The sequence below is a fragment of the Myotis daubentonii genome, chromosome 3 (assembly GCF_963259705.1).
Source record: "Myotis daubentonii chromosome 3, mMyoDau2.1, whole genome shotgun sequence".
Classification (NCBI taxonomy): Eukaryota; Metazoa; Chordata; class Mammalia; order Chiroptera; family Vespertilionidae; genus Myotis; species Myotis daubentonii.
Window position 1 is genome coordinate 204,326,810 of NC_081842.1, and position 19,987 is coordinate 204,346,796.

At 47.3% G+C, this 19,987-nt stretch overlaps 1 protein-coding gene across 1 annotated transcript in view; it reads right to left on the reverse strand.

Annotated features, from left to right (window-relative positions):
- Positions 1 to 11,949: 11,949 nt before the first annotated feature.
- Positions 11,950 to 19,987, reverse strand: part of MACO1 (macoilin 1) — a 62,759-nt gene continuing 54,721 nt past the window's right edge. The window contains exons 10-11 of the mRNA XM_059690760.1: positions 18,112 to 18,286; positions 11,950 to 13,881 (exon numbers count right to left, since the gene is read on the reverse strand). Coding sequence (XP_059546743.1) covers positions 13,679 to 13,881; positions 18,112 to 18,286 — 378 coding nt within the window. The 3' untranslated portion in view covers positions 11,950 to 13,678. The remainder of the gene's footprint in view (positions 13,882 to 18,111; positions 18,287 to 19,987) is intronic.

The window sequence follows — 19,987 nt, forward strand, 5'->3', positions numbered from 1 at the left end:
TGGGGGACTCAAGGGTCAAGGGGGCATAAATGACTCGTCCAGGGCTGCACAAGATCAGGCAGTGGCAGCAGCCGCCGGGAGGCTGGCTCCCTAAGCTTAAGGACGGGCTCTGCTGGTCGCCAAGGTGGGGGAAGTCCTGCTCCGGAAGTTCTCCGCTTCCCAAGTGCCTGGAATGCTACCTTTGTGAGCCACTTGAGAGCAAAAGCATTGTCCTGACTGGTTTGGCTCAGTGGATAGAGCATCGGCCTGCGGACTGAAGGGTCCCAGGTTCGATTCTGGTCAAGGGCATGTACCTTGGTTGCAGGCACATCCCCAGTAGGGGGTGTGCAGGAGGCAGCTGATCGATGTCTCTAACTCTCTATTCCTCTCCCTTCCTCTCTGTAAAAAAATCAATAAAATATATTAACCCGCCCCCCCCCCGCCCCCAAAGCATTGCCGTCTCTGGGCCCCAAGGAAGGGCAAGGACCTTTGTTCAGTCATTATCCTTCAGCGCCACGTGGATTATAAAATGGTGCGAGGCGTTGGGGACCGAGTCTGGGGGTCTGGAAGAGGGGATTGGCGAGACTGTGATGGGGACCAGGGACTGGGCGGGAGCTCCAGGCAGGGATGGGCCTTAGCCGTGTCTGCAGAGGGGCCCCAAGAAGGAGGTGCAATGGAGGGCATTTGGCCTCCACGCGCCTCTCCATCCCACTCCTCCCCATCACTTCCTGTTTCCACCCACCCCAGCTCATGTGGAAAGGCATGTAGTAAAAAGAACAAGAAATCTCTTGCTGAATCCAGACTCCACCCCACTTTTTAGACGGGAAAACTAAAGCTCTGATAGGCCTTAGAGAAGTCCAGGTGCCCACAACCAGTGATGGTCGACCAGGATTGAACCACAGTCCAGTACAGCATCTGTACTCACCAGTTCTCACATCCCCTGGAGGGCTGGGCTGAGAGCCGGGAGGGGGAGGCGCTAGCTCCGATGAAGAGCTGGAGGGCGGCATGGACCGGACCCTGATGCTCTCCAGGGCTGGCGAAGGGCAGGGGATGAGCAGCAGCAGGGTAACTTCCTGCTGGGAAACCAGTGGTGGGGCTCAGACAAAAAGCTGGGAACTAGGAACCTTCAACTATGCAAGTGGAGTTCAGCAAAGCCGGGAGGAGGAGGAAGGGGGAACAGCTTTGGTATCTCTGGTCATGTCTAAACATTGATCTTGCAGCGTTTTGTTCATCTCAAACAAAACAAAACAAACCTGTGACTTTAGTATGCTGCCACCAGGTGGTGGTGTAGTTTGATTGCTCCGATCAGATATCAACCTCCACTAAAATAAAAGTTTCATTTTTCGAAAAAGATAAAATTCGAAACACGTGAGGCCCTTCGATTGAGCTGTCGACGGCACTGGAACCTCCTGCTTCAGCGAGATCGTGTTTCTCGGGGTTGCCTCAGTGGACGGGGAGACCAGGCCTCTGCCCTGAAGAAGTTCGATCCCGGGGGGGCAGCCGACCTGCTCGGCCCCTCCTGCTCGGTTCTCCCAGACGACGAATACTCTCGACACCGAATCACCATCACGAAACATTTCAATGCCCTGGCTGGTTGGGCTCAGTGGACAGAGCGTCAGCCTGCAGACTGAAGGTCCCAGGTTCAATTACTGGTCAGGGGCACATGCCCAGGTTGCGGGCTCAGTCCCCAGTGTGGGGTGTGCAGGAGGCAGCCGATCGATGATTCCCTCTCATCATTGATGTTTCTAGCTCTCCCTCTCCCTTCCTCTCTGAAATCAATAAAAATTTATGAAAAAAAGACTGAGTAATATGTATATACTACATTTAAAATAAATAAAAAACATAAACATTTCAAAGTGCTGATGACCCAGCAACCGTGCCCCGTACTCCGAGGGTCCCTCAAATTTCACTTCTCTCCTGCCACCTGCAACCCCTCGGAGACTTGCCGAAACCACGCTTTTCAGCCTGTGAACCTGGAGCCTTCTCCCCACCCTGGCTCCCTGGAATCCGGCGTCGCCCTTACCTTTGGTCACGCCTGCGAGAAGCCATCATGGGAGCACCCGCTTAAAGGGACCGAGTTTGAATCTTCTCTTCATATTTTGACTCCCTGCCAGGTTACGAAAATGATTTGAAAGAGCTCTTTTAAAAAAAAAAAGATAAAATTCTAAAGAATCACCTTTAAATGTTATTTCACATAATTTTTAAAAATGAAGATAGTATTTTAGGGGGGGAAATGCCTGAGATACAAGTTGTTCCATTCTTCCCTGACCCTTAATATTTTTTTTTTCCTGACCCTTAACTTTTATCTGTCTATTTACCCAAAACCTTGGGCTCCCTGGCGGCTTTTCCTCCCTCTTCCGTCTGGCTCGGATCAGCAACAACTGGAGCCCATTCCAAATGTTTCCCGTGCCAACTCGACATACTGGAAACAGCCGGGGACATGGTGTCAGCTCCTGCTCCCTGCCTCCATCAGCCCAGCTCTGGAAGCAGCTGCTCGCCACCCCCCGTCACCCCACATCTGTACAGTAGACTTTCCATATACATGGTTCTCCTCCACTGGGTTTTAACCCTTGACCGCCGGCCACACCAGAAGGTTCGTTCTTCTAGGCAGAGCCCATGGCCCATTCATCTCTGCCAACTGCCCCAGATCTTAGCCACAGTGCCTGGCAGGTGCAGATTCGCTGATTCTCACAGCAACACTGTGTGCTGGGGACCATGTCCGTCATTCCCATTTGACAGATGAAGAAAGCGAGGCACAGAGCTTAGGTGACTCGGCTCCACTGCTGTACAACAGAGCATCCTGGGGCGGGGGAGTGTCACATCAACCCCTCTGCTCTCACCAGGAATTCAGCTTATCCCAAGTCGGGCCCGTGGATCTCCAGAGCAGCCTCACCCCTGGGCCTCCCCCACAGAAGGCCCCAGATGCCTGCCATGATGCCTGCCACGAGGCCGTTCCTTTGAGTCTCGAGGACACGCTGGGCTCCAGCCGTGGCTGCTGGAAGGATGCCCTCTCAGGAGCTGTCAGTTCCCACTGGTGGGCGCGGGGGCAGATATATACTAGTACAGGCCGGGAAGGTGTAACACGCACTCCCAAAGCTATTTTGACATTTCAAAGAGGCTGCACAGGTGACTTGAAAGGCGGAATTCTCTCGCTTTTCACCTCCACGGGCCACGGCCATCCATCAGAAGGTACGCCTTGGACTAATATGAGTAGTCACCAATTATACATGTAGTTACTTTTGTTTGTTGGTAAAATTCTTAAAACGGAGCTCATGGGAGAGGAAGATAAGGACAGGGGCTTTGGGGGCAGGAGGGGTAGGACTCACTGCCTCGGGCTTTGGCCACTGGAACCACTGGTGTGGCTTCCTGGCTCCCAGCCTGTGGGGCCTGGGTCCCGTTTCCGTAACAGCCTCTGTTTATGCATGCAGCCGGAGGTGGGCGGGGTGCCTGCAAGCTGAGTCTGCCACCTTGAAGCTGAGGGGCCCTGGATCTCCTTCCTAAGGCTCCTGCTCTCCACCCCAGAGTTCGGCCAATGGGAGGGAGTAGGACTCCAGCTTAGCCTCTCTTTACATTGGTCAGCTTTTGCTGCGGTAACAAATAGCCCCCAAATCTCAGTGGCTTATACCAGTAACATGCATTTTTTTGCTCACAGGTCTGAGGGTTGGCTTTGGCTCTGCTCAGCTCTCGGCCAACCTGGCCCCAAACCAAGGGAACACTGTTCCCCTGGCAGAGAGAGCAGAGGCTAACCCGAGTCCCCCAGGTGCAGGTAAAGCTTCTGCTCAGATCTGGCGAAGGGGATGTCCACTCACATTCCCTGAGCCAATCCCCACACCCAGGAGGGCGGATGTTTAATCCTCTCACTGGGGAGGGAGAGAATAATTGGGAACAATAATTCAGGTCTATTACAGGCTCCCAAAACTCTTGCTTGAGAGAGATGGGGTCATGGACCCATTCACTCCAGGAGTGGGTCCAGGTCCCTGTGAGAGCCCAAGTACTAACTCCTGTCTTCCCCAGCGGGCTTCTCAGCTCCTAGACCACCCTATATGCGCCCACCCCTCCCTTTCCACTCAGTTCCCTTTTGGGTTTATACCGGCCACAGGCTGTTTCTATGGCTTACAATATAAAAAACTTCAGACAAAAAGAACACACGATGACAACACATTTGAGGTGATGCTGACAGGTTCTCTTTTTGGAAATTGGAGGGCTAATAATTTAAACTGGTCAGTGTGAGAAATGTGGTTGGCAAGGAAAATCCAGGATAAGGACCTGGAGGGAAGCCCAGCGGAGAGAAGAGAAAGCAAGAAGCGAGCCAGCGAAGGTCTCCAAGAAGAAGATGGGCAGACAGGCCAGCCACCCTCACATCTCAATTTGGCCAGCTAAGAGCACCTAAGTCCAGGCCCCCACCCCCAGCCCAGACACCCATGGCACATCCGCTGAGGCCTGAGGCCCCAGGCCCCGGCCAGGACTGAAGATTTCTCTTATTCCTCTCTAGTTCCCAGTTTTTCAATCCTGGCTGTTCATTACAAACTCCTAGGGAGTTAAAAAAAGAAAAAGAAAAAGAAAAAAGCCCAGAGTTCCCCCAGCCCAGTTAAACCAGACTCCCTGGGGGCAGGCCCTGGAGATGGCACTTCTAAAAACTCCCCACGTGGAACTAGTGAGCAACCACGGTGGAGACCTGAGGCCCACTGCTCCCAGCTCTGCAGAGCATTGAGCGAGATGCCAGCCCCAGGACGCCAGATCTGCAGATTTTTTTGGCAGAAAACAAAAATCTGGATAATGTGAAATCTCCCAATTTTTCAATGTTAGCTCAAACTTATTCAATTCTATGCAGGTCAAATAAAATATGCCTACAGACCACTAAGGAGGAACCTCTGGGCTGCAAAGGCTCTGAGTTTGAATATCTTAGGCCTGCTTCCACCCGCTTGGCCCCGGAGCCCTGGTGTGGATATGGCCTGGTGCTGTGCTCAGGGGGGCATCAGGCCTCACGCTTCAACAGGTGAACTTGTAGGGGGGACAGAGCCCTCACAGGTAACTGTCTGTTCCCTGGTTCCAGCCAGGTGTTCCTGAGCATGGAACCTGCTCTGATCCCACCCCCCCACCCCCAGTAGACACTGGGTAGAACCACCAAGCAGGAGAGTGGGGGCAAGTTCCAGCTGGGGACCTTTACCCCCAGCTGCTCACCCCAAGTCCCCCCTTGGGTTATTGCTGGCTTTTTATTATTATTTTTATTATTTGGTTTGGCTTTTAATTACATTTAAAATGTGTTTTAAAATCATTATTGTTTTCTGCTATAAAAGCACTATTAAATTTACTGTAGAAAACATGGAACAAATGGTAAAGTATAAAGAATATGAAAACATAACCTTAACCGCCCCTTGGGTCCTGAATACGGAGTGATTCCAGGACCTCTGGAAGGAAGTGCCTCCTCGGTGGCTGAGGGAGGGGCCCGGGAGTCTCCCTCGGGAACAGAGCTCCGTTTCTCGGAAGCTTCAAAAAGGAAGGAGAGAGTCAGTACCTTCGAAGGACTGGTCCAGCAGGCCTGTGATACTTACCAGAGACAGACTAGGAGAAGCCACGGTATTTTTTAGATCCATATTTCTTCTTCCTAATACATAGCAACAAAAATTACAGTTAAAGAGAAAGAAATCTTAAGGAAGAACCTCAGCTGGCTGCTGTTGGAGGTGAAAAAAGACCTTCCCTATGGTTGCATGTGCCCTCTGGTGGCAGCTGCCGGGGATGGCTTCAGGTGGGGCTGGGCCCCAGGGCCAGCCCTTCCTCTTGAAGTCAGTGGTTCTCAAAGTGGGGTCCCAGGATCTAAGCTTCACTTGGGAACTTGTTAGAGACACAACTTTTCAGGCCTCACCCCAGACCTCCTAAGTCAGAAACTGCAGGTGGAGCCCATTCGGGCAGTTCTGATGAACCCTGAAGTTTGGGAACGATTTTTCTAGATGGGTATGGACCTGGTACCTGATCATGTGTCAGCACAGGTCTGAGGCTGAAAGAGAAGGAAATGGTGAAAACTGGCGATGCTGAAGGCACTGGGGCCAGGCCTCCTAGAGGTCCCTCTCCACACTCAGTCTCATCTCCTTCTCAACCCTAAGATGTCTGGAGGCCGCAGAGCTAGGGAACAGGGGCAGAATGGAGAGAGATCAGAGGTGTAATAACAGGGCGATTCCAGAACCCTAGCAAGCCCATCCAGAGGGGATGTAAGACTTGGACCTCAGGCAAAGGCAAAGGAATGACAAACAACCATTGAGATAATTAGAATACAGCAGGAACAAAGCAAACCCAAAGAATGAGGGAGACCAGAAAAAAGTGTGGCCCCTGGGCAGATGGAAGGAGATCCTTGAGACATTCACTTAACCAGACACCCTCCTGGAGGAAACGCTTTCTAATTCAATTGCTATCGAAAGAAAAACACGCCCCACATTGACTCAAGATGCAGCGGGGCCAGCATGTGGGCTAATCTGGTCTCAGGCTCCAACTCGGTGAAGCATGGATAGGCCCCAGCAGGCTGCCTGACAGAGAAGTAATTATTCTCAGTAAATCCAGCTGTTGGGGAATCTTTGCACCTGGCTACGTCGAGCAGGAGTTGGTAGAGAAAATTTAATAAGGAAAACAAGGTTTCAGCAGAAACCAGAGATACGCAGATGAAAGATGTCACGGTAAGTATGTCCCCCTCTCCTTCCAGAAACAGTTCTATTTTTCACTAGAACGATCACAGAGATGCTCTGATTCAGTTAAGGTACATTATTTCAGCCCTAGCTGGTTTGGCTCAATGGATAGAGCATTGGCCTGTGGACTGAAGGGTCCCAGGTTCGGTTCCAGTCAAGGGCACATGCCTGGGTTGCAGGCTCGATCCCCAGTAGGGGATGTGCAGGAGGCAGCCGATAGATGATTCTCTCTCATTATTGATGTTTCTCTCTCTCTCCCTCTCCCTTCTCTAAAAATCAACAAAAAATATTTTTAAAAAAGATACATTATTTCAGATTACATGTCTAGCCTAGTAATTAACCTTACTCGTTCAATAGTATTTACTGAATCCCTCCTGTGTGGCAGTCATTGCGGGGGTTACAGCAGTAAAAAAGTAGAAGGTCTCTGCCCTCCCGGAGCCTGCATTCTAATGGGGAGGCGAGAGCAACACAATGAGCAACATGTATAAACCCTAAGGACTTCTTCCTCTCCAGGGCCCCGCCTCAATGAAGCTCTGAATTCTGAATTTCCAGAGCCTGAGCGTTGGCTTTCTCTGAACTGGAAGAAAGTGACAGTGTGGAGCCTTCAGGTTAGTGTGAGAAATGCTCACCTGTCTGAGGCAGAAGTATGGCGAAAACGAGACTTTTAGTAAGTTCTCGAGAGCGGGTGTCCATCCGGTGGCACAGGCACGCCTGGGGTAGCGAACACAGCCTATTTATTCAGCCCCTCCTCCCCTTCCTCATTGGCTGAGTGCTACGGGGTCATCTGTTTCCTCCTACGTCTCCCATTGGGCCATTTATTATTTTTATTTTTTAAATATATTTTTATTGATTTTTTTACAGAGAGGAAGGGAGAGAGACAGAGAGTCAGGAACATCGATGAGAGAGAAACATCGATCAGCCGCCCCTTGCACATCCCCCACCGGGGATGTGCCCGCAACCCAGATACATGCCCTTGACCGGAATCGAACCCGGAACCCTTCAGTCCGCAGGCTGACGCTCTATCCACTGAGCCAAACCGGTTTTGAGCCATTTAAAAAAAAAACTGGACTGAGGCCTTTTCTAGTTGCCTCCACCTCGCCGTCTAGTGGAGGCAGGCATCTCGGGGGTTTCCACCAGGATGCTGGCTCCCATCCAGTTCTTTGTTCTCATATCCTCTTCCCTCCTCCCTACATTCCCTTTGCCCGGGGGATTCGGTAGCCGTGGCCAGTAAAAGTTGACTATGCTAGAGATGGATCACAGAGGCCTATTTCCTACAGTTAGGAAAGCGCTCGCACAAGGGCTTCCAAACATTTAACACGCCACCGAGGCACCGGAGCTCTTGTTGAAATAGACTCAGATCGGGGTGGGTGTCTGGGAAAGGGGCCCCAGAGATGCTGATGTCCAAGTGAAGCTGCAGATCGCACACGTTTGAGGAGCTCCACTTAGGAGTCAGGCTGGGGGGGGGGGGGGGGGGGCTGCCCAGGAACAGGAATTCACCAGGTCCCTGCCTCACCTTCACTGAGGCTCCGGTTTGGACTGCCCCCGGGAGGCGCTGGGTCATTTGCAGAGCACCTGTGCAGGTCCCCCTGTTCCCATAGTAACGCCTTCCGGCAGGAATACTACCTGTGGAAGGTAAGGAAACAGCACCTGCCTAGGGAGGTTACGAGAGGTCACAGAGCTGGGGCGGCAGAGCTGGGGCGGCAGAGCTGGGGCGGCAGAGCTGGGCGCAGACGCTCATCTCTGTCTAGAGCAGCGGTTCTCAGCCTGTGGGTCGCGACCCCTTTAGGGTTCGAACGACCCTTTCACAGGAGTCGCCTAAGACCATCGGAAAACACATATAGAGTTACATATTGTTTTTGTGATTAATCACTATGCTTAAATATGTTCAATTTGTAACAATGAAATTGGGGGTCACCACAACATGAGGAACTGTATTAAGGGGTCGCGGCAATAGGAAGGTTGAGAACCACTGGTCTAGAGGGCTTGCTGGCCTGCAATAGTGGGGGCTGCCCTTGGGCAAGTGCTGCTGGCCGGTGAAGAGGCCAGCTCAGCAAGAAATGTCACTGAGAGTCACAGGAAACCAGACATTTATGGGTCTCAGAGGCCCTTTAACCTCAGCGGTTGAGCGACTGTGGCCCAAGTGAAAACAGTTTACTACTTGAACTTCACTTAACCGGCTTTGGGGCAGGTTTCCAGTTCATCATTTCCACTCCCTCTGGTATTATGTGGATTCTGTAAGAAGCGATCTAAGACCAGCTCTTAGAAAGGCTCAGCCCTCCCAGGCGCCTTGCCATAACCCAGTGATGGTGAACCTATGACACGCGTGTCAGAGGTGATACACGAACTCATTTTTTTGGTTGATTTTTCTTTGTTAAATGGCATTTAAATATATAAAATAAATATAAAAAATATAAGTATTGGTTTTAATATGGTTGCAAATATCAAAAAATTGCTATATGTGACACAGCACCAGAGTTAAGTTAGGGTTTTCCAAAATGCTGACACGCCAAGCTCAAAAGGTTCGCCATCACTGCCATAGCCCAAATCATATGGGTGGATGAGCGTGGGAAACGGGTGGTCAGACAAAGGACCATTCCTTCCCCCCCGACCAGGGGCCAAGAGGAGCTGTTCATTCTCCTCTTACAGGGCCTCTTGGAAAGATGGTCACCGCAAGAATGGACACTCATGATCGCTTCTTATGTCAAGGTGGCAGACGTCAGTAAGAGGTTGTCTGGCCGGTCAACACACACTCTGCCTGCTCTTTAGGTAAATACCTAACCATCCAGAATGGCAAACACTGCTTTATGGCATGTAATAAATTCTAAAGTACTAAGACATGGGACTATTTTATAATGGGCCTAAAAAACAAAGACGGCCCTGGCTGGTTTGGCTCAGTGGATAGAGCGTCAGCCTGCAGATTGAAGGGTCCCAGGTTCGATGCCAGCCAAGAGCACATGCCTGGGTTGTGGGCTCGATTCCCAGTGGGGGGCGTGCAGGAGGCAGCCGATCAATGATTCTCTCATCATTGATGTTTCTCTCTCTCTCTCTCCTTCTCCCTTCCTCTCTGAAACCAATAAAGAAATACATTTGAAAAAAGAGAGAGAAAGAAACAAAGACGGCCCTGGCCGGTTTGGCTCAGTGGATAGAGCATCGGCCTGTGGACCAAAGTGTCCCAGGTTTGAGTCCGGTCAAGGGCACCTTGATTGCAGGTACCTTGGTTGCAGGTTCCTCTCCAGGCTGGGCCCTGGTTGGGGCTCATGCAGGAGGCAACCATTCGATGTGTTTCTCTCACATCAATGTTTCTCTCTGTCTCTCCCTCTCTCTTCCACTCTCTCTAAAATCAATGGAAAAATATCCTTGGGTGAGGATTAAAAAAAACACAACAAAGACGACAACTGGAGATTTCCCTGGTGGAAACGGCATGCTGTCGAGAATGCTATAGGCCAGGGGTCCTCAAACTCTTTAAACAGGGGGCCAGTTCCCTGTCCCTCAGACCGTCAGAGGGCCGGAGTATAGTTAAAAAAAAAAACTATAAACAAATTCCTATGCACACTGCACATATCTTATTTTGAAGTTAAAAAAAAAAACGGGAACAAATACAATATTTGTATTTGCATGTGGCCCGCGGGCCGTAGTTTGAGGACCCCTGCTATAGGCAGACATTTCTGCAGGGTCGGCACAGGTAATAAAGCCAAACTAAAGTGCTTCCCCTGGGAACTCTGCTCGCGGTACTGTGTGGTGTGTCTGCGAGACCCTAAATGGTGGAGACTTAGGAGGCTACCCAGCAACAGGGACATAGGTGAGATGCCAAAACAGAATATTAAAAAACTGGAGCCAAGACCAATGGTAACAATGGCCAAGGGAGGAAAACAGGGCTGAGAGAGGCGCTGGCTTCTCGGAAGACGAAAGCAAGGCCTCCAGGAACGGGAGGCTTGGGAGAGGTTCCTTTGGCGGTCAGTGTGGGTCACAGCAGGAGCAAACCCAACAGGGTCCTGGTCACAACGTGGGCCTACAAGGTTCTGGAAAATGGGAAGGAGATTTGCTCTCAAGATTGTCTCACCGACTACCTTCCAGCCCCGCTAACTTGGTTATTTTTAGGACAGGAAGGCAAGTCAGCCTTGGTTCTAATCAGTCACCAGAGAGAAAGAGGGAGGGAGCAATTTACAACAGCTAAGATCTGGAAACAGCCCAAGTGCCCATCAGTAGACAAGTGGATAAAAAAGCCGTGGTACGTTTATACCGTGGAACACTATGCAGCAGTAAAATAGAAGGATCTCTAATCCTTTGAGACAGCCTGGAGGGACCTGGAAAGTATCATGCTAAGTGAAATAAGTCAGTCAGAGAAAGACAAGTATCACATGATCTCACTCATATGTGGAATCCATTTAACAAAATGAACCGATGAACGGAGTGGATCCAGAGTCATGGAAGCAGGGAACAGAGTGTGGAATCTCGGAGGGAAGGCGGAGGGTGGGTGAGTGGGAAGTAATCATCCAAAGACCTTGTATGCATATATGCATAACCCATGGACACAGACAAGAGGATACTGAAGGCCTGGGGTGGGGGGCGGAGGGGGCTGTAGGGGATCAATGGGGGTAAAAGGAGGACATATGTAATATTTTGAACAAAGATCCTATATAATAAAAGCCTAATATGCTAAGTGTCCGGTCATTCGTTCAACCAAAGCGTAATATGCTAATGATATGCTAAGGCTGCTCAAATGCTCACTATGACATGCACTGACCACCAGGGGGCAGACACTCCGACCAGTAGGTTAGCTTGCTGCTGGTGTCCGGCTGATCAGGACTGAGTGAGACGGGCTGGACATGCCCTGGAGCCCTCCCGCGGTCCCTCCCCGGCCCCAATCGTGCTCCAGTGGGGTCCCTCAGCCTGGCCTGCGCCCTCTTGCAACCCAGGACCCCACGGGGGATGTTGTAGAGCCGGTTTCAGCCCGATCCCGCAGGCCAGGCCGAGGGACCCCACTGGTGCATGAATTCATGCATTGGGCCTCTAGTTTAAAAAGAAAAAAGAAAGAGGGATGAGGAAGAGTAGCAGGGAGGGAGGGAGGAAGGATGGGGGAGGAAGAGGGAGGGAAAGAGAATGAGAATGGAGATGTCTTAAGTGAGACGTGAGGTGAAGCCTACTAAATGGATTCACCCCAAATCTTGCGTCTGCTGGACACGGCCACCTGACAGGAAGCTGAGATGAGGAGAGAACAAGAGCAATAATCTTAGGTTCATTCAGAACAATCAAACTTGTCGTGCCCTCATAAAAAGTTAAAAAGGCAGAAAACTAGTTTATCTGTAAGAAAATGTTTATTCTTTTGAACCCCACAGGAAAAAAAAATGCAGCCAAGACCAAGTATTTAACGAAAATAGTGTCCCAAAAGGCAGCAAAATGGGGGAAACCTGAACACAAAGTCAGTGACAATTTTCCATGTTTTTGCACAAAGATGAAAAAAATCCATGACAATTCTGAGTAACACTTTCATGGTGACAATTACACAAGATGATTCAAAAATGCAAAATGGCAGCAACATGCACACCTGGCTAAAGCTAGAAGTTTTTTTTAAATCCCAAAATAAGATCTGTGTTTAAAAGGATGATTCTTTTTAATACTTCTATTTTGCTGACTTGCTTGTCCTACTTAATTTTCTTTAAATGAGACGTACATGCCAATTAACAGGAAATTTTAGAAGAACTATGTCCTTCCAGAATCCATGGCAAGGAAGCAAAACCAATCTATTTGGTTTCTTAATTTTCCTAGTTTCCAAATACAATTTTGCTTTGCCCCTCCCTCTCCCAGTCCCTCCCCCCACCCCCACCCTGATTCTTAAACACTTCCAAAAGTTGCCAGTGCAAACACTTTTCTATCAATGTATAATATACACTTGAAACTGAAATCTTTGTGCAGAGTTTTGAGTTTAGAATTTTTTAAACAAAACAAAACAAAAAAAAACCCTCCTTGGCACAAGAGCTGAGGAATAGTCAAGTTTGTTTTAAATCATCAAACATAAGATAATGAAGAGTGAAAAGCACAGTTAAGTGAAATGAAATGAAAACAAAACAAAAACAAAAGAACCTAGAACTGCAGCTTTTATTAGCTGTCATTGCAGCCTCACGTACACAAACACCACCCAGCTCACCTTCCCAAGGTGCTGGATTTTAGACAAGCCCAGAACACTGTGGTGCTTTCTATGACAGGAAAGAAAGTGCTGGTCGTGGTGGTAACGAACAGCCCAGCTACCCACCAGTTTTACAGCAGGATCCGCAGTGAGCTCGATACAGATAGAAGATAGATGATTACAAAGGGGGAAAATAGTCTAAAATCATCAAGTTTCCTCTTGAAATGTCTTTTCCCAAGGCACTGTGAACAAGACAGCCGCTAGCAATTTTCTAGGTCTAAACACACTGATGGGAATAGAAACATTTCAAACACATCTAGTCTCATTGCCTGAGTCTCTCCCCTCAGCTTAAATGACACTCTTTCAATTTGTTTGGTCCTTAGAGGGGTAATCAAATGTTGTTTTCTGTAATATCAAGAATCACCTTCTTGAATTCAACTATACAATCAAAACTGTGTTAGGTTATTTAACTCTTTCACTCTTAAAAACAAAGTTTTCATTATCACCCCACATGGATCCAATGTGCAGGTTTTGCTTATTTTAGAACGAAACAAAACAAAAATAGAGGACTGAGAAGCAAAACCCCCTTTTTTTCTTTCTTCAAGAGGAAACTGTAAGATTACATAAAAGGCAAAATTGGCTACTTGAAATCCAAGAATGGTTTTAATGCATTGGCCGAGAAAAATAAACTGCAAAGTTCTGTGAGGTCTTCTAAAAATTTACAAGAAAAACTGATGGGCAGTTCTAATCAGATGTGGAGTTATCTTCCCCCCTTTTTAAAAATGACAACATATACAGTCCCACAAAATACAATATAAACTTTTTGTTATCTTGACTGCCAGAGATGCTTCTTCGCAATGCCTTCTGGTAACCACACTGTTGGGTGGAACACAGCTGGTCCTCACTTCTTCATGGGCTGGTAAACAGAGGCGTTGGGGTCGAGTCCAGAGGAGCTGGTCTCCACAAATTTGGAAGAGTAGTGGGGGGAAACCGGGCTCAGGGGGCTGGTGGCGGCACTGTACGTTATGCTGGGCATGACGGCCATGACTTCGGCTATCTTCTGTTTTAGGTCCTTGATTTCCTGGTCTTTCTGAAGAATTTGTCCTGGAAGATCAAAGACCCACCATTAGTGGGAAGGCAGGGCTAGCCCCACACGATGCCTCCCAGGCCAGCCCCAAGTGGGTGTGACTCCGCTTTGATGTAAGCGTTTGCAAGGGTAGGCAAACTTCCCTGTAAAGGGCCAAACAGTACATATTTCAGGCGTGTGAGCCACATACTGTCTTTGTCATGTTTGTGTCTGTTTTTTTAAACCATGGAAGAATATAGAAACCATTCTTAGCCAGTGGATGGTACAAGAACAGGCAGCAGCCAGATCTGGCCTGAGGGCCATGTTTCACAGTAAAAAGGGATTCCCTCTATGTAGGTGCGACTAAACAAAGAGGTTCATTTCCAGGAGCCATGTTTTGAGCATGGCGGTCACCAATGGCAGCCTAAGAGGGAATGATTTAAACTATGGCTCTCCCTCTTGAGCTGCAATATTTTTCTGGGAGGGTGGACTATCTCTGGGTGTCAGACCAAGAAACACAGAACAACTAAGGCCTCAGAACTGCCCCAGGTCCTCATGTAGAAAATAAATGGAGCTCTGGCTCTGGCTGCTGCACAGGGGCTCTCAAGTGACTCAAACTGACTGCCCAGTTTGCCATGGGCTGAGCCTTTGACACCCTCCCTCACTACACTCAGTTTCTCATCCAAGCAGCGATGCCTGCCTCAGGGCTATTTCCCTTGCTCTCTCTGCGTTCACTCCTGGGATTTCTATTTCTACTTCCTTACAAAGCTTTCCCTAATTTTCCCATTTAAATCAGACCCTATCTCCTCAACTCATAGATTCTCAACACACTCTAAACTTTTCTTTCTGTCACTTAACTTTTTGTAATAATGACCCTATATAATAAAAACCTAATATGCTAAGTCTCTGATCATCTGTTCAACCAATCAAAGCATAATATGCTAATGATATGCTAACGCTGCTCAACCACTTGCTATGACGTGCACTGACCACCAGGGGGCAGACACTCTGAGTGGTAGTTTAGCTTGCTGCTGGGGTCCAGCTGATCAGGACGGAGCGGGATAGGCCAGACATGCCCTGGAGCCCTCCTGCGGTCCCTTCCCAGCTGGCCAACAGCCCGTGTCCCTCCCCAGCCCCGTGCACTGACGGGGTTCCTCGGCCTGGCCTGCGCCCTCTCTTACAATTCAGGAGCCCTCACGGGATGTTGGAGAGCCAGTTTCGGTGGATCCCACAGGCCAGGCCAAGCGACACCGCTGGTGCATGAATTCATGCATTGGGCCTCTAGTAATATTATATTAGCTAACATGTATGTGCCAGACACTGTTCTAAGTACTTCCACATACAAACTCATTTATTTATCACAACAACCCTATCAGGAAGAAATTATTATCAGCATCATCCATTTTATAGATGAGGAAACAGGCATACAGAGGTTGAGTACAGAGCCAGGATTCAAATCTATGCAGTCTGGCTCGAGTCTGCACTCCTGCCTACACATTCTTCCATCTCTCTTGCAACTATCACTTAGGTGGTGACTTGTGTTCATCATCTCTCCACTGGGCCATGAGCTCCATGAGGGCAGGGACTATCTACTTATTTCTCTCTCATTACAGTATCCCTAGTGCCCAGCCCAGGACAAAGCTGAGGCGCTGTAAGTTATGCATCTTGCCCAGTTATTAAGAGGTAGAGCAGGATGTCAACCCAGGACCCTTCGTTCCAAAGCCTATGCAATTTCCATCATTCTTTGAAGCTCCCTTGTCCACTAGAGGAAGAACACTTAGGAACAGCACTTCAGAAATTTAAATGCTCAGAAAAGAAGGAGGTTGCATTTGAGTTGCACTCATGAGTCCTGCGGAAGATGGTAACATATTTAAAATGTAGCTGCCCTTGGTGGCATAGTTTTTAAAAGGACGTAGCAGAGAGGAAGTCATTTTGAAACCAGGATGAATCAAATTATATAGATAGTAGGAAGGAGAAAAGCAACACAGGGGTTTGATTTGAATTACAAAGTTGGGTGCTTATTAGACTATTCTGAGCATGACAGTGAAGGGAAGTAGTGGGAAAGGCAGCAGCAAAGAGCCATGGAAAGAACCTGCTCCCTGGGACTTCCTTCATGTCTCCTCAGCTTTCAGTAAGCACAAAACCCTCCTTCCCTTTTAACACAATTAGCCTCAGATGAATAAAATTCCTACGGCATCTGATATATGAGCCACTGGATCTTTTTTTCTACAGATTTAAATTTGATGTCTTTAATCAGTAATATGCAAACATTCCCAGGGCTTTTGAAAAAGACATTTCTCTCTGCTTCTCTGTGGCTTTACAAGAATTCCTGGGCTGACAGGCCAAGCTCCCCTCAGCTACTTGGAGACCAGGTGCTGCTTCACTGCAGGGGGAAGTCTCTTCCACGTTGGCAAATCGGAGTAAACGGGATGCTGCAGAGAGAAGTGGCCACTTCCCAGGGAGCTGGGCCAAGCAGGCAAAAAGCCAGTGTATGCTCAGAAGTTCAGCCTTAAAGCAGGATCCCTGGAACCTTCTTTTTAAATGCTTTCCCTGAGTCCACAGATTAATAAGCCCGATTCTCAACTCCCTTCTCTTTTTGCTCTACCAGCTGGGCCATTCCAAGCCACTCTTATGGCTTCGCTAACTTCTCGTAACTTCTATATCCCACCCACCACCCACGGGGGTTTTGGTCCTTTCTCTGGAGTTTAGGCCCCAAACTCCCAATAACTGATGAACTATTTTTACCTGGGTGTCCAGGAAGCCACTCCACATGGAAACATCCCAAACCAAACTCACGCTCTCTTTTCACTCCTCACACCTTCCTGCTCATCTTTCTTGGTTCTGGCACCTTTATCCTTCCCTCCTGTCTGGACATCCTGCTCCCCCACTCACCACTCTTAGCTAGGACAGTGGTAGCCTCCTAAATGACCTCCCTGCCTCCACTGTCTTTCCAATCCATCTTTCACACAGCTACTGGAAAGAGACTTCCGAAACAAGGCCAGAACCTTTCACCCGCCCTCCTGAAAATCAGGGAAATATGTTCTCCAGGAGGCTTCACTCATGGTCCTCCTGATCGCCCCCTCTCTTCTGCCAGACCCCCCACCTTGAGGTCACTGGTCTGCTCACCTGGACATTCCCAACACTTTCTTTCCTTCGCTTACACTATTCCCTCAGGTAGCCATGTTCTTCCCTGCTGTTCTCTGCTCTCAGAATTCACCCTTCAAAGCTGAGTCCCCTCCCTCATGAAGCCACCCAGTATCTCCTCTCGCCTTTCACGTCCTCTCCTCTATCTGAGGGCAGCGGGCCTTGCCTTGCTGCGTGGCTTGCCCTCTCACAGGACCCACAGGGTCCATCGCGCTAAGGCATGACTGGCCTTCATCACACTCATTCCCTCGTGGACACAGAAAAGTCTTCCAGAAACAACATGGCCAGTGAAATTACAACAGACTGAATGTAGAAAGAGGTGGGAATGGAACTATCTTTCATTAAGCCAGAAATGAGAGATTTGCTAAATGTAAAACAATGTCACTTTTCTCATTACTATTTTTTGAAAATAGTTATTTTTCATAAATATGTTATTTATGTTAACAATATGTTTATGTTATTTTAAAATAAATGAAGAAATACATGTTTGAACTTTTCATTTCTAATAGATAAATGTTGACAGATATAACCCAGTTTTTATAAAAACATCTTTGGGGTACTCAATGATTTTAAGAGTGTAAAGGGGTCCCTAAGACCAAAATGTTTGTTACTGTCTGGTCCCTCAGGGATTCTCACAATGCCTGGCACACAGTAGGTCTTAATAAATACCTGCTGAGTGAACGGCCAGTTCTCCAGACTCTCCTCTCACCACTTCGACTGTAACCTCCAGCCAAGCACAGCCAGCTGCAGCTCTGAACACATCAGGCCTCCTAGCTTCCCTGGCCTCGCTCAAGCTGCTGCTTCTGTTATATGCCTCTCTAGTCCTCACTCCGCTCTGCTGCTTCTTCACTGGGCTAACCCTATCTCACCATTCAAGACCCAGCTCAGACATCAGCCTCCCTGAGCCCTCTGACTCCCCAGACTGGCTTCGTCCCCGCCTCTCTCCATGTTCCCACAGACCCGTAAGTACTGCTGCACCAGCACCTCTGAGTGACTCTGCAGTTCTCTAATTCAGCAAAACTGTATGCTGGGCGCTTAAACCATTAAGGAGAAAACGGATATGCTCTCTCGTCCTTGTGCATTCTCGGCCACACCACCTCCCCCGGGGCCCGCTGTCCTCCTACCTTGGGCAATCTCGAGCTGCCGCTTGGCGTCCCCCAGTGCGGAGAACAGGTCGAGCTTGATCCTCGTTTCTGCGCTCAGGCTGTTCTCCAGGTGCTGTGTTTTATCTTGCATGGCTGAGAGAGCTGACATTAACACCTCAGTGTCCTTCTCATTTTCCTTATACTTCCGAAGCTCCTATCAATATCATCAAAGCAGCAATGTTACAAGATAGTTTGGGCATCGGTCTACAAATTAGCCTGAAATCACAAATAAAATCCCGCTATTATTGACCTGGCCCCTAGGACACAGAATGCCAGTGTTCTATGGGTTTAGACCCACCACTTAGAGGGCAAAATGTCTTTGTATGGTGATGTGCACACACAAAAACATTTTAGATAAATCTGACCATGTTGGGTTTTTCTGTCTCCAAACAAGACACTTTCTTACAAGCTTAATTCAGAACCAAAAAGAACATTTTCCTTGCTGTCAGTTGCAAATGTTGCTGTAATACTGTAATCAAATTAGCCAAAATTCTACTCTCAATTTGCACTAACAATTGTAAAAATGTTAGTTATTTTAATAGGGCACACTGCAGAATAAGTCCACTTAAAACATCTGGTAATGTAACCAATAAATATATGTATAGAGATATTTTAATTTCTTCATTTTAAAAGAGATATCCACACGTATTATAGAGAATTTTAAAATATATTAAAGTTCAAAGAGGAAAATGAAAATCACCCAAAATCCCAACACTGTGAAAATTTGATACATATTATTTTAAGTCTTTTAAGCACATGTGTATCTTTTAACATAAATGAGGTAACAGTATGTGTTCAGTTTTGTGTAATTAAAAAAAAACCATATAATCGCAAATGTTCTTTGAAAATGTAATTCTTAATGGCTGCATAATACTCCCACATATATATGTACCATAATTTATTAAATGAATCACCTATTGTTAAGATTGTTTCTTTTTGCATTTAAATTACCACCATAATGAACATCTCTGTATATATATCATCAATAAGACTTTAAAAAATATTTACCGTAGGTTGAAGTCCTAACAAGGAAAATACTTAAAAAGTACATGACCCTTTCCAGAAAGTTACACTTCCCCAGCAATGTATGAGGCCTATTTCATTGCAGGCTCACTCAGATTGATATTATCACTTAAAATTCTTTGCTAATTTCACAGGAGATAAATGATACTCAATTTTAATCTATGTCTTATGATTAATAAGGATATAATAATATGTTATCAGCCATTTCTAGTTCTGCTGTGAATTAACTGTTGGTATCCTTTGCCTATTTTTCTGTATATTTGAGCTTAGCAATTTTTATGAATTATTTATGTATCGAGAGTATTAATTCCTTATTTATATTTGATGCAATATCTATACTCCCCCAGTTGATTATTCTAATTTATATTTTCTGCTTTGTGATTTCTTCCATTATATTTTTGACTGCAATGTAATTTTTAACTTATTTAAATTTGGGGTGACTGACATTGGTTAATAAGATTATATAAGTTTCTGTATTATAACACATCATCTATATATTGCATGCTCATCACCCAAAGTTTAGTCTCCTTCCATTACCTCTTCCATCATTTTTGTTTAGAAAGTCTTTCCCTGTTTCAAGAGTAAAGAAATTCTACTATATTTTCACCTAGTTTAAAATAAAATGTCTTTTTATTTCTGCATTCAACTCTTCATCTGGAATTTCTTTTTGTATAGGACGGAGATGACCTTCTAATTTTATTGTTTTCCTCACCATTGCCATCCATTTCTGATGCTACCTTTACCAAACATGAGTCAAATTACTGTAACTTTATAATATATGACATTCATTTTAAATGTTCCCTTGAAGTGCCAATGCCAAATACTTTGCCAC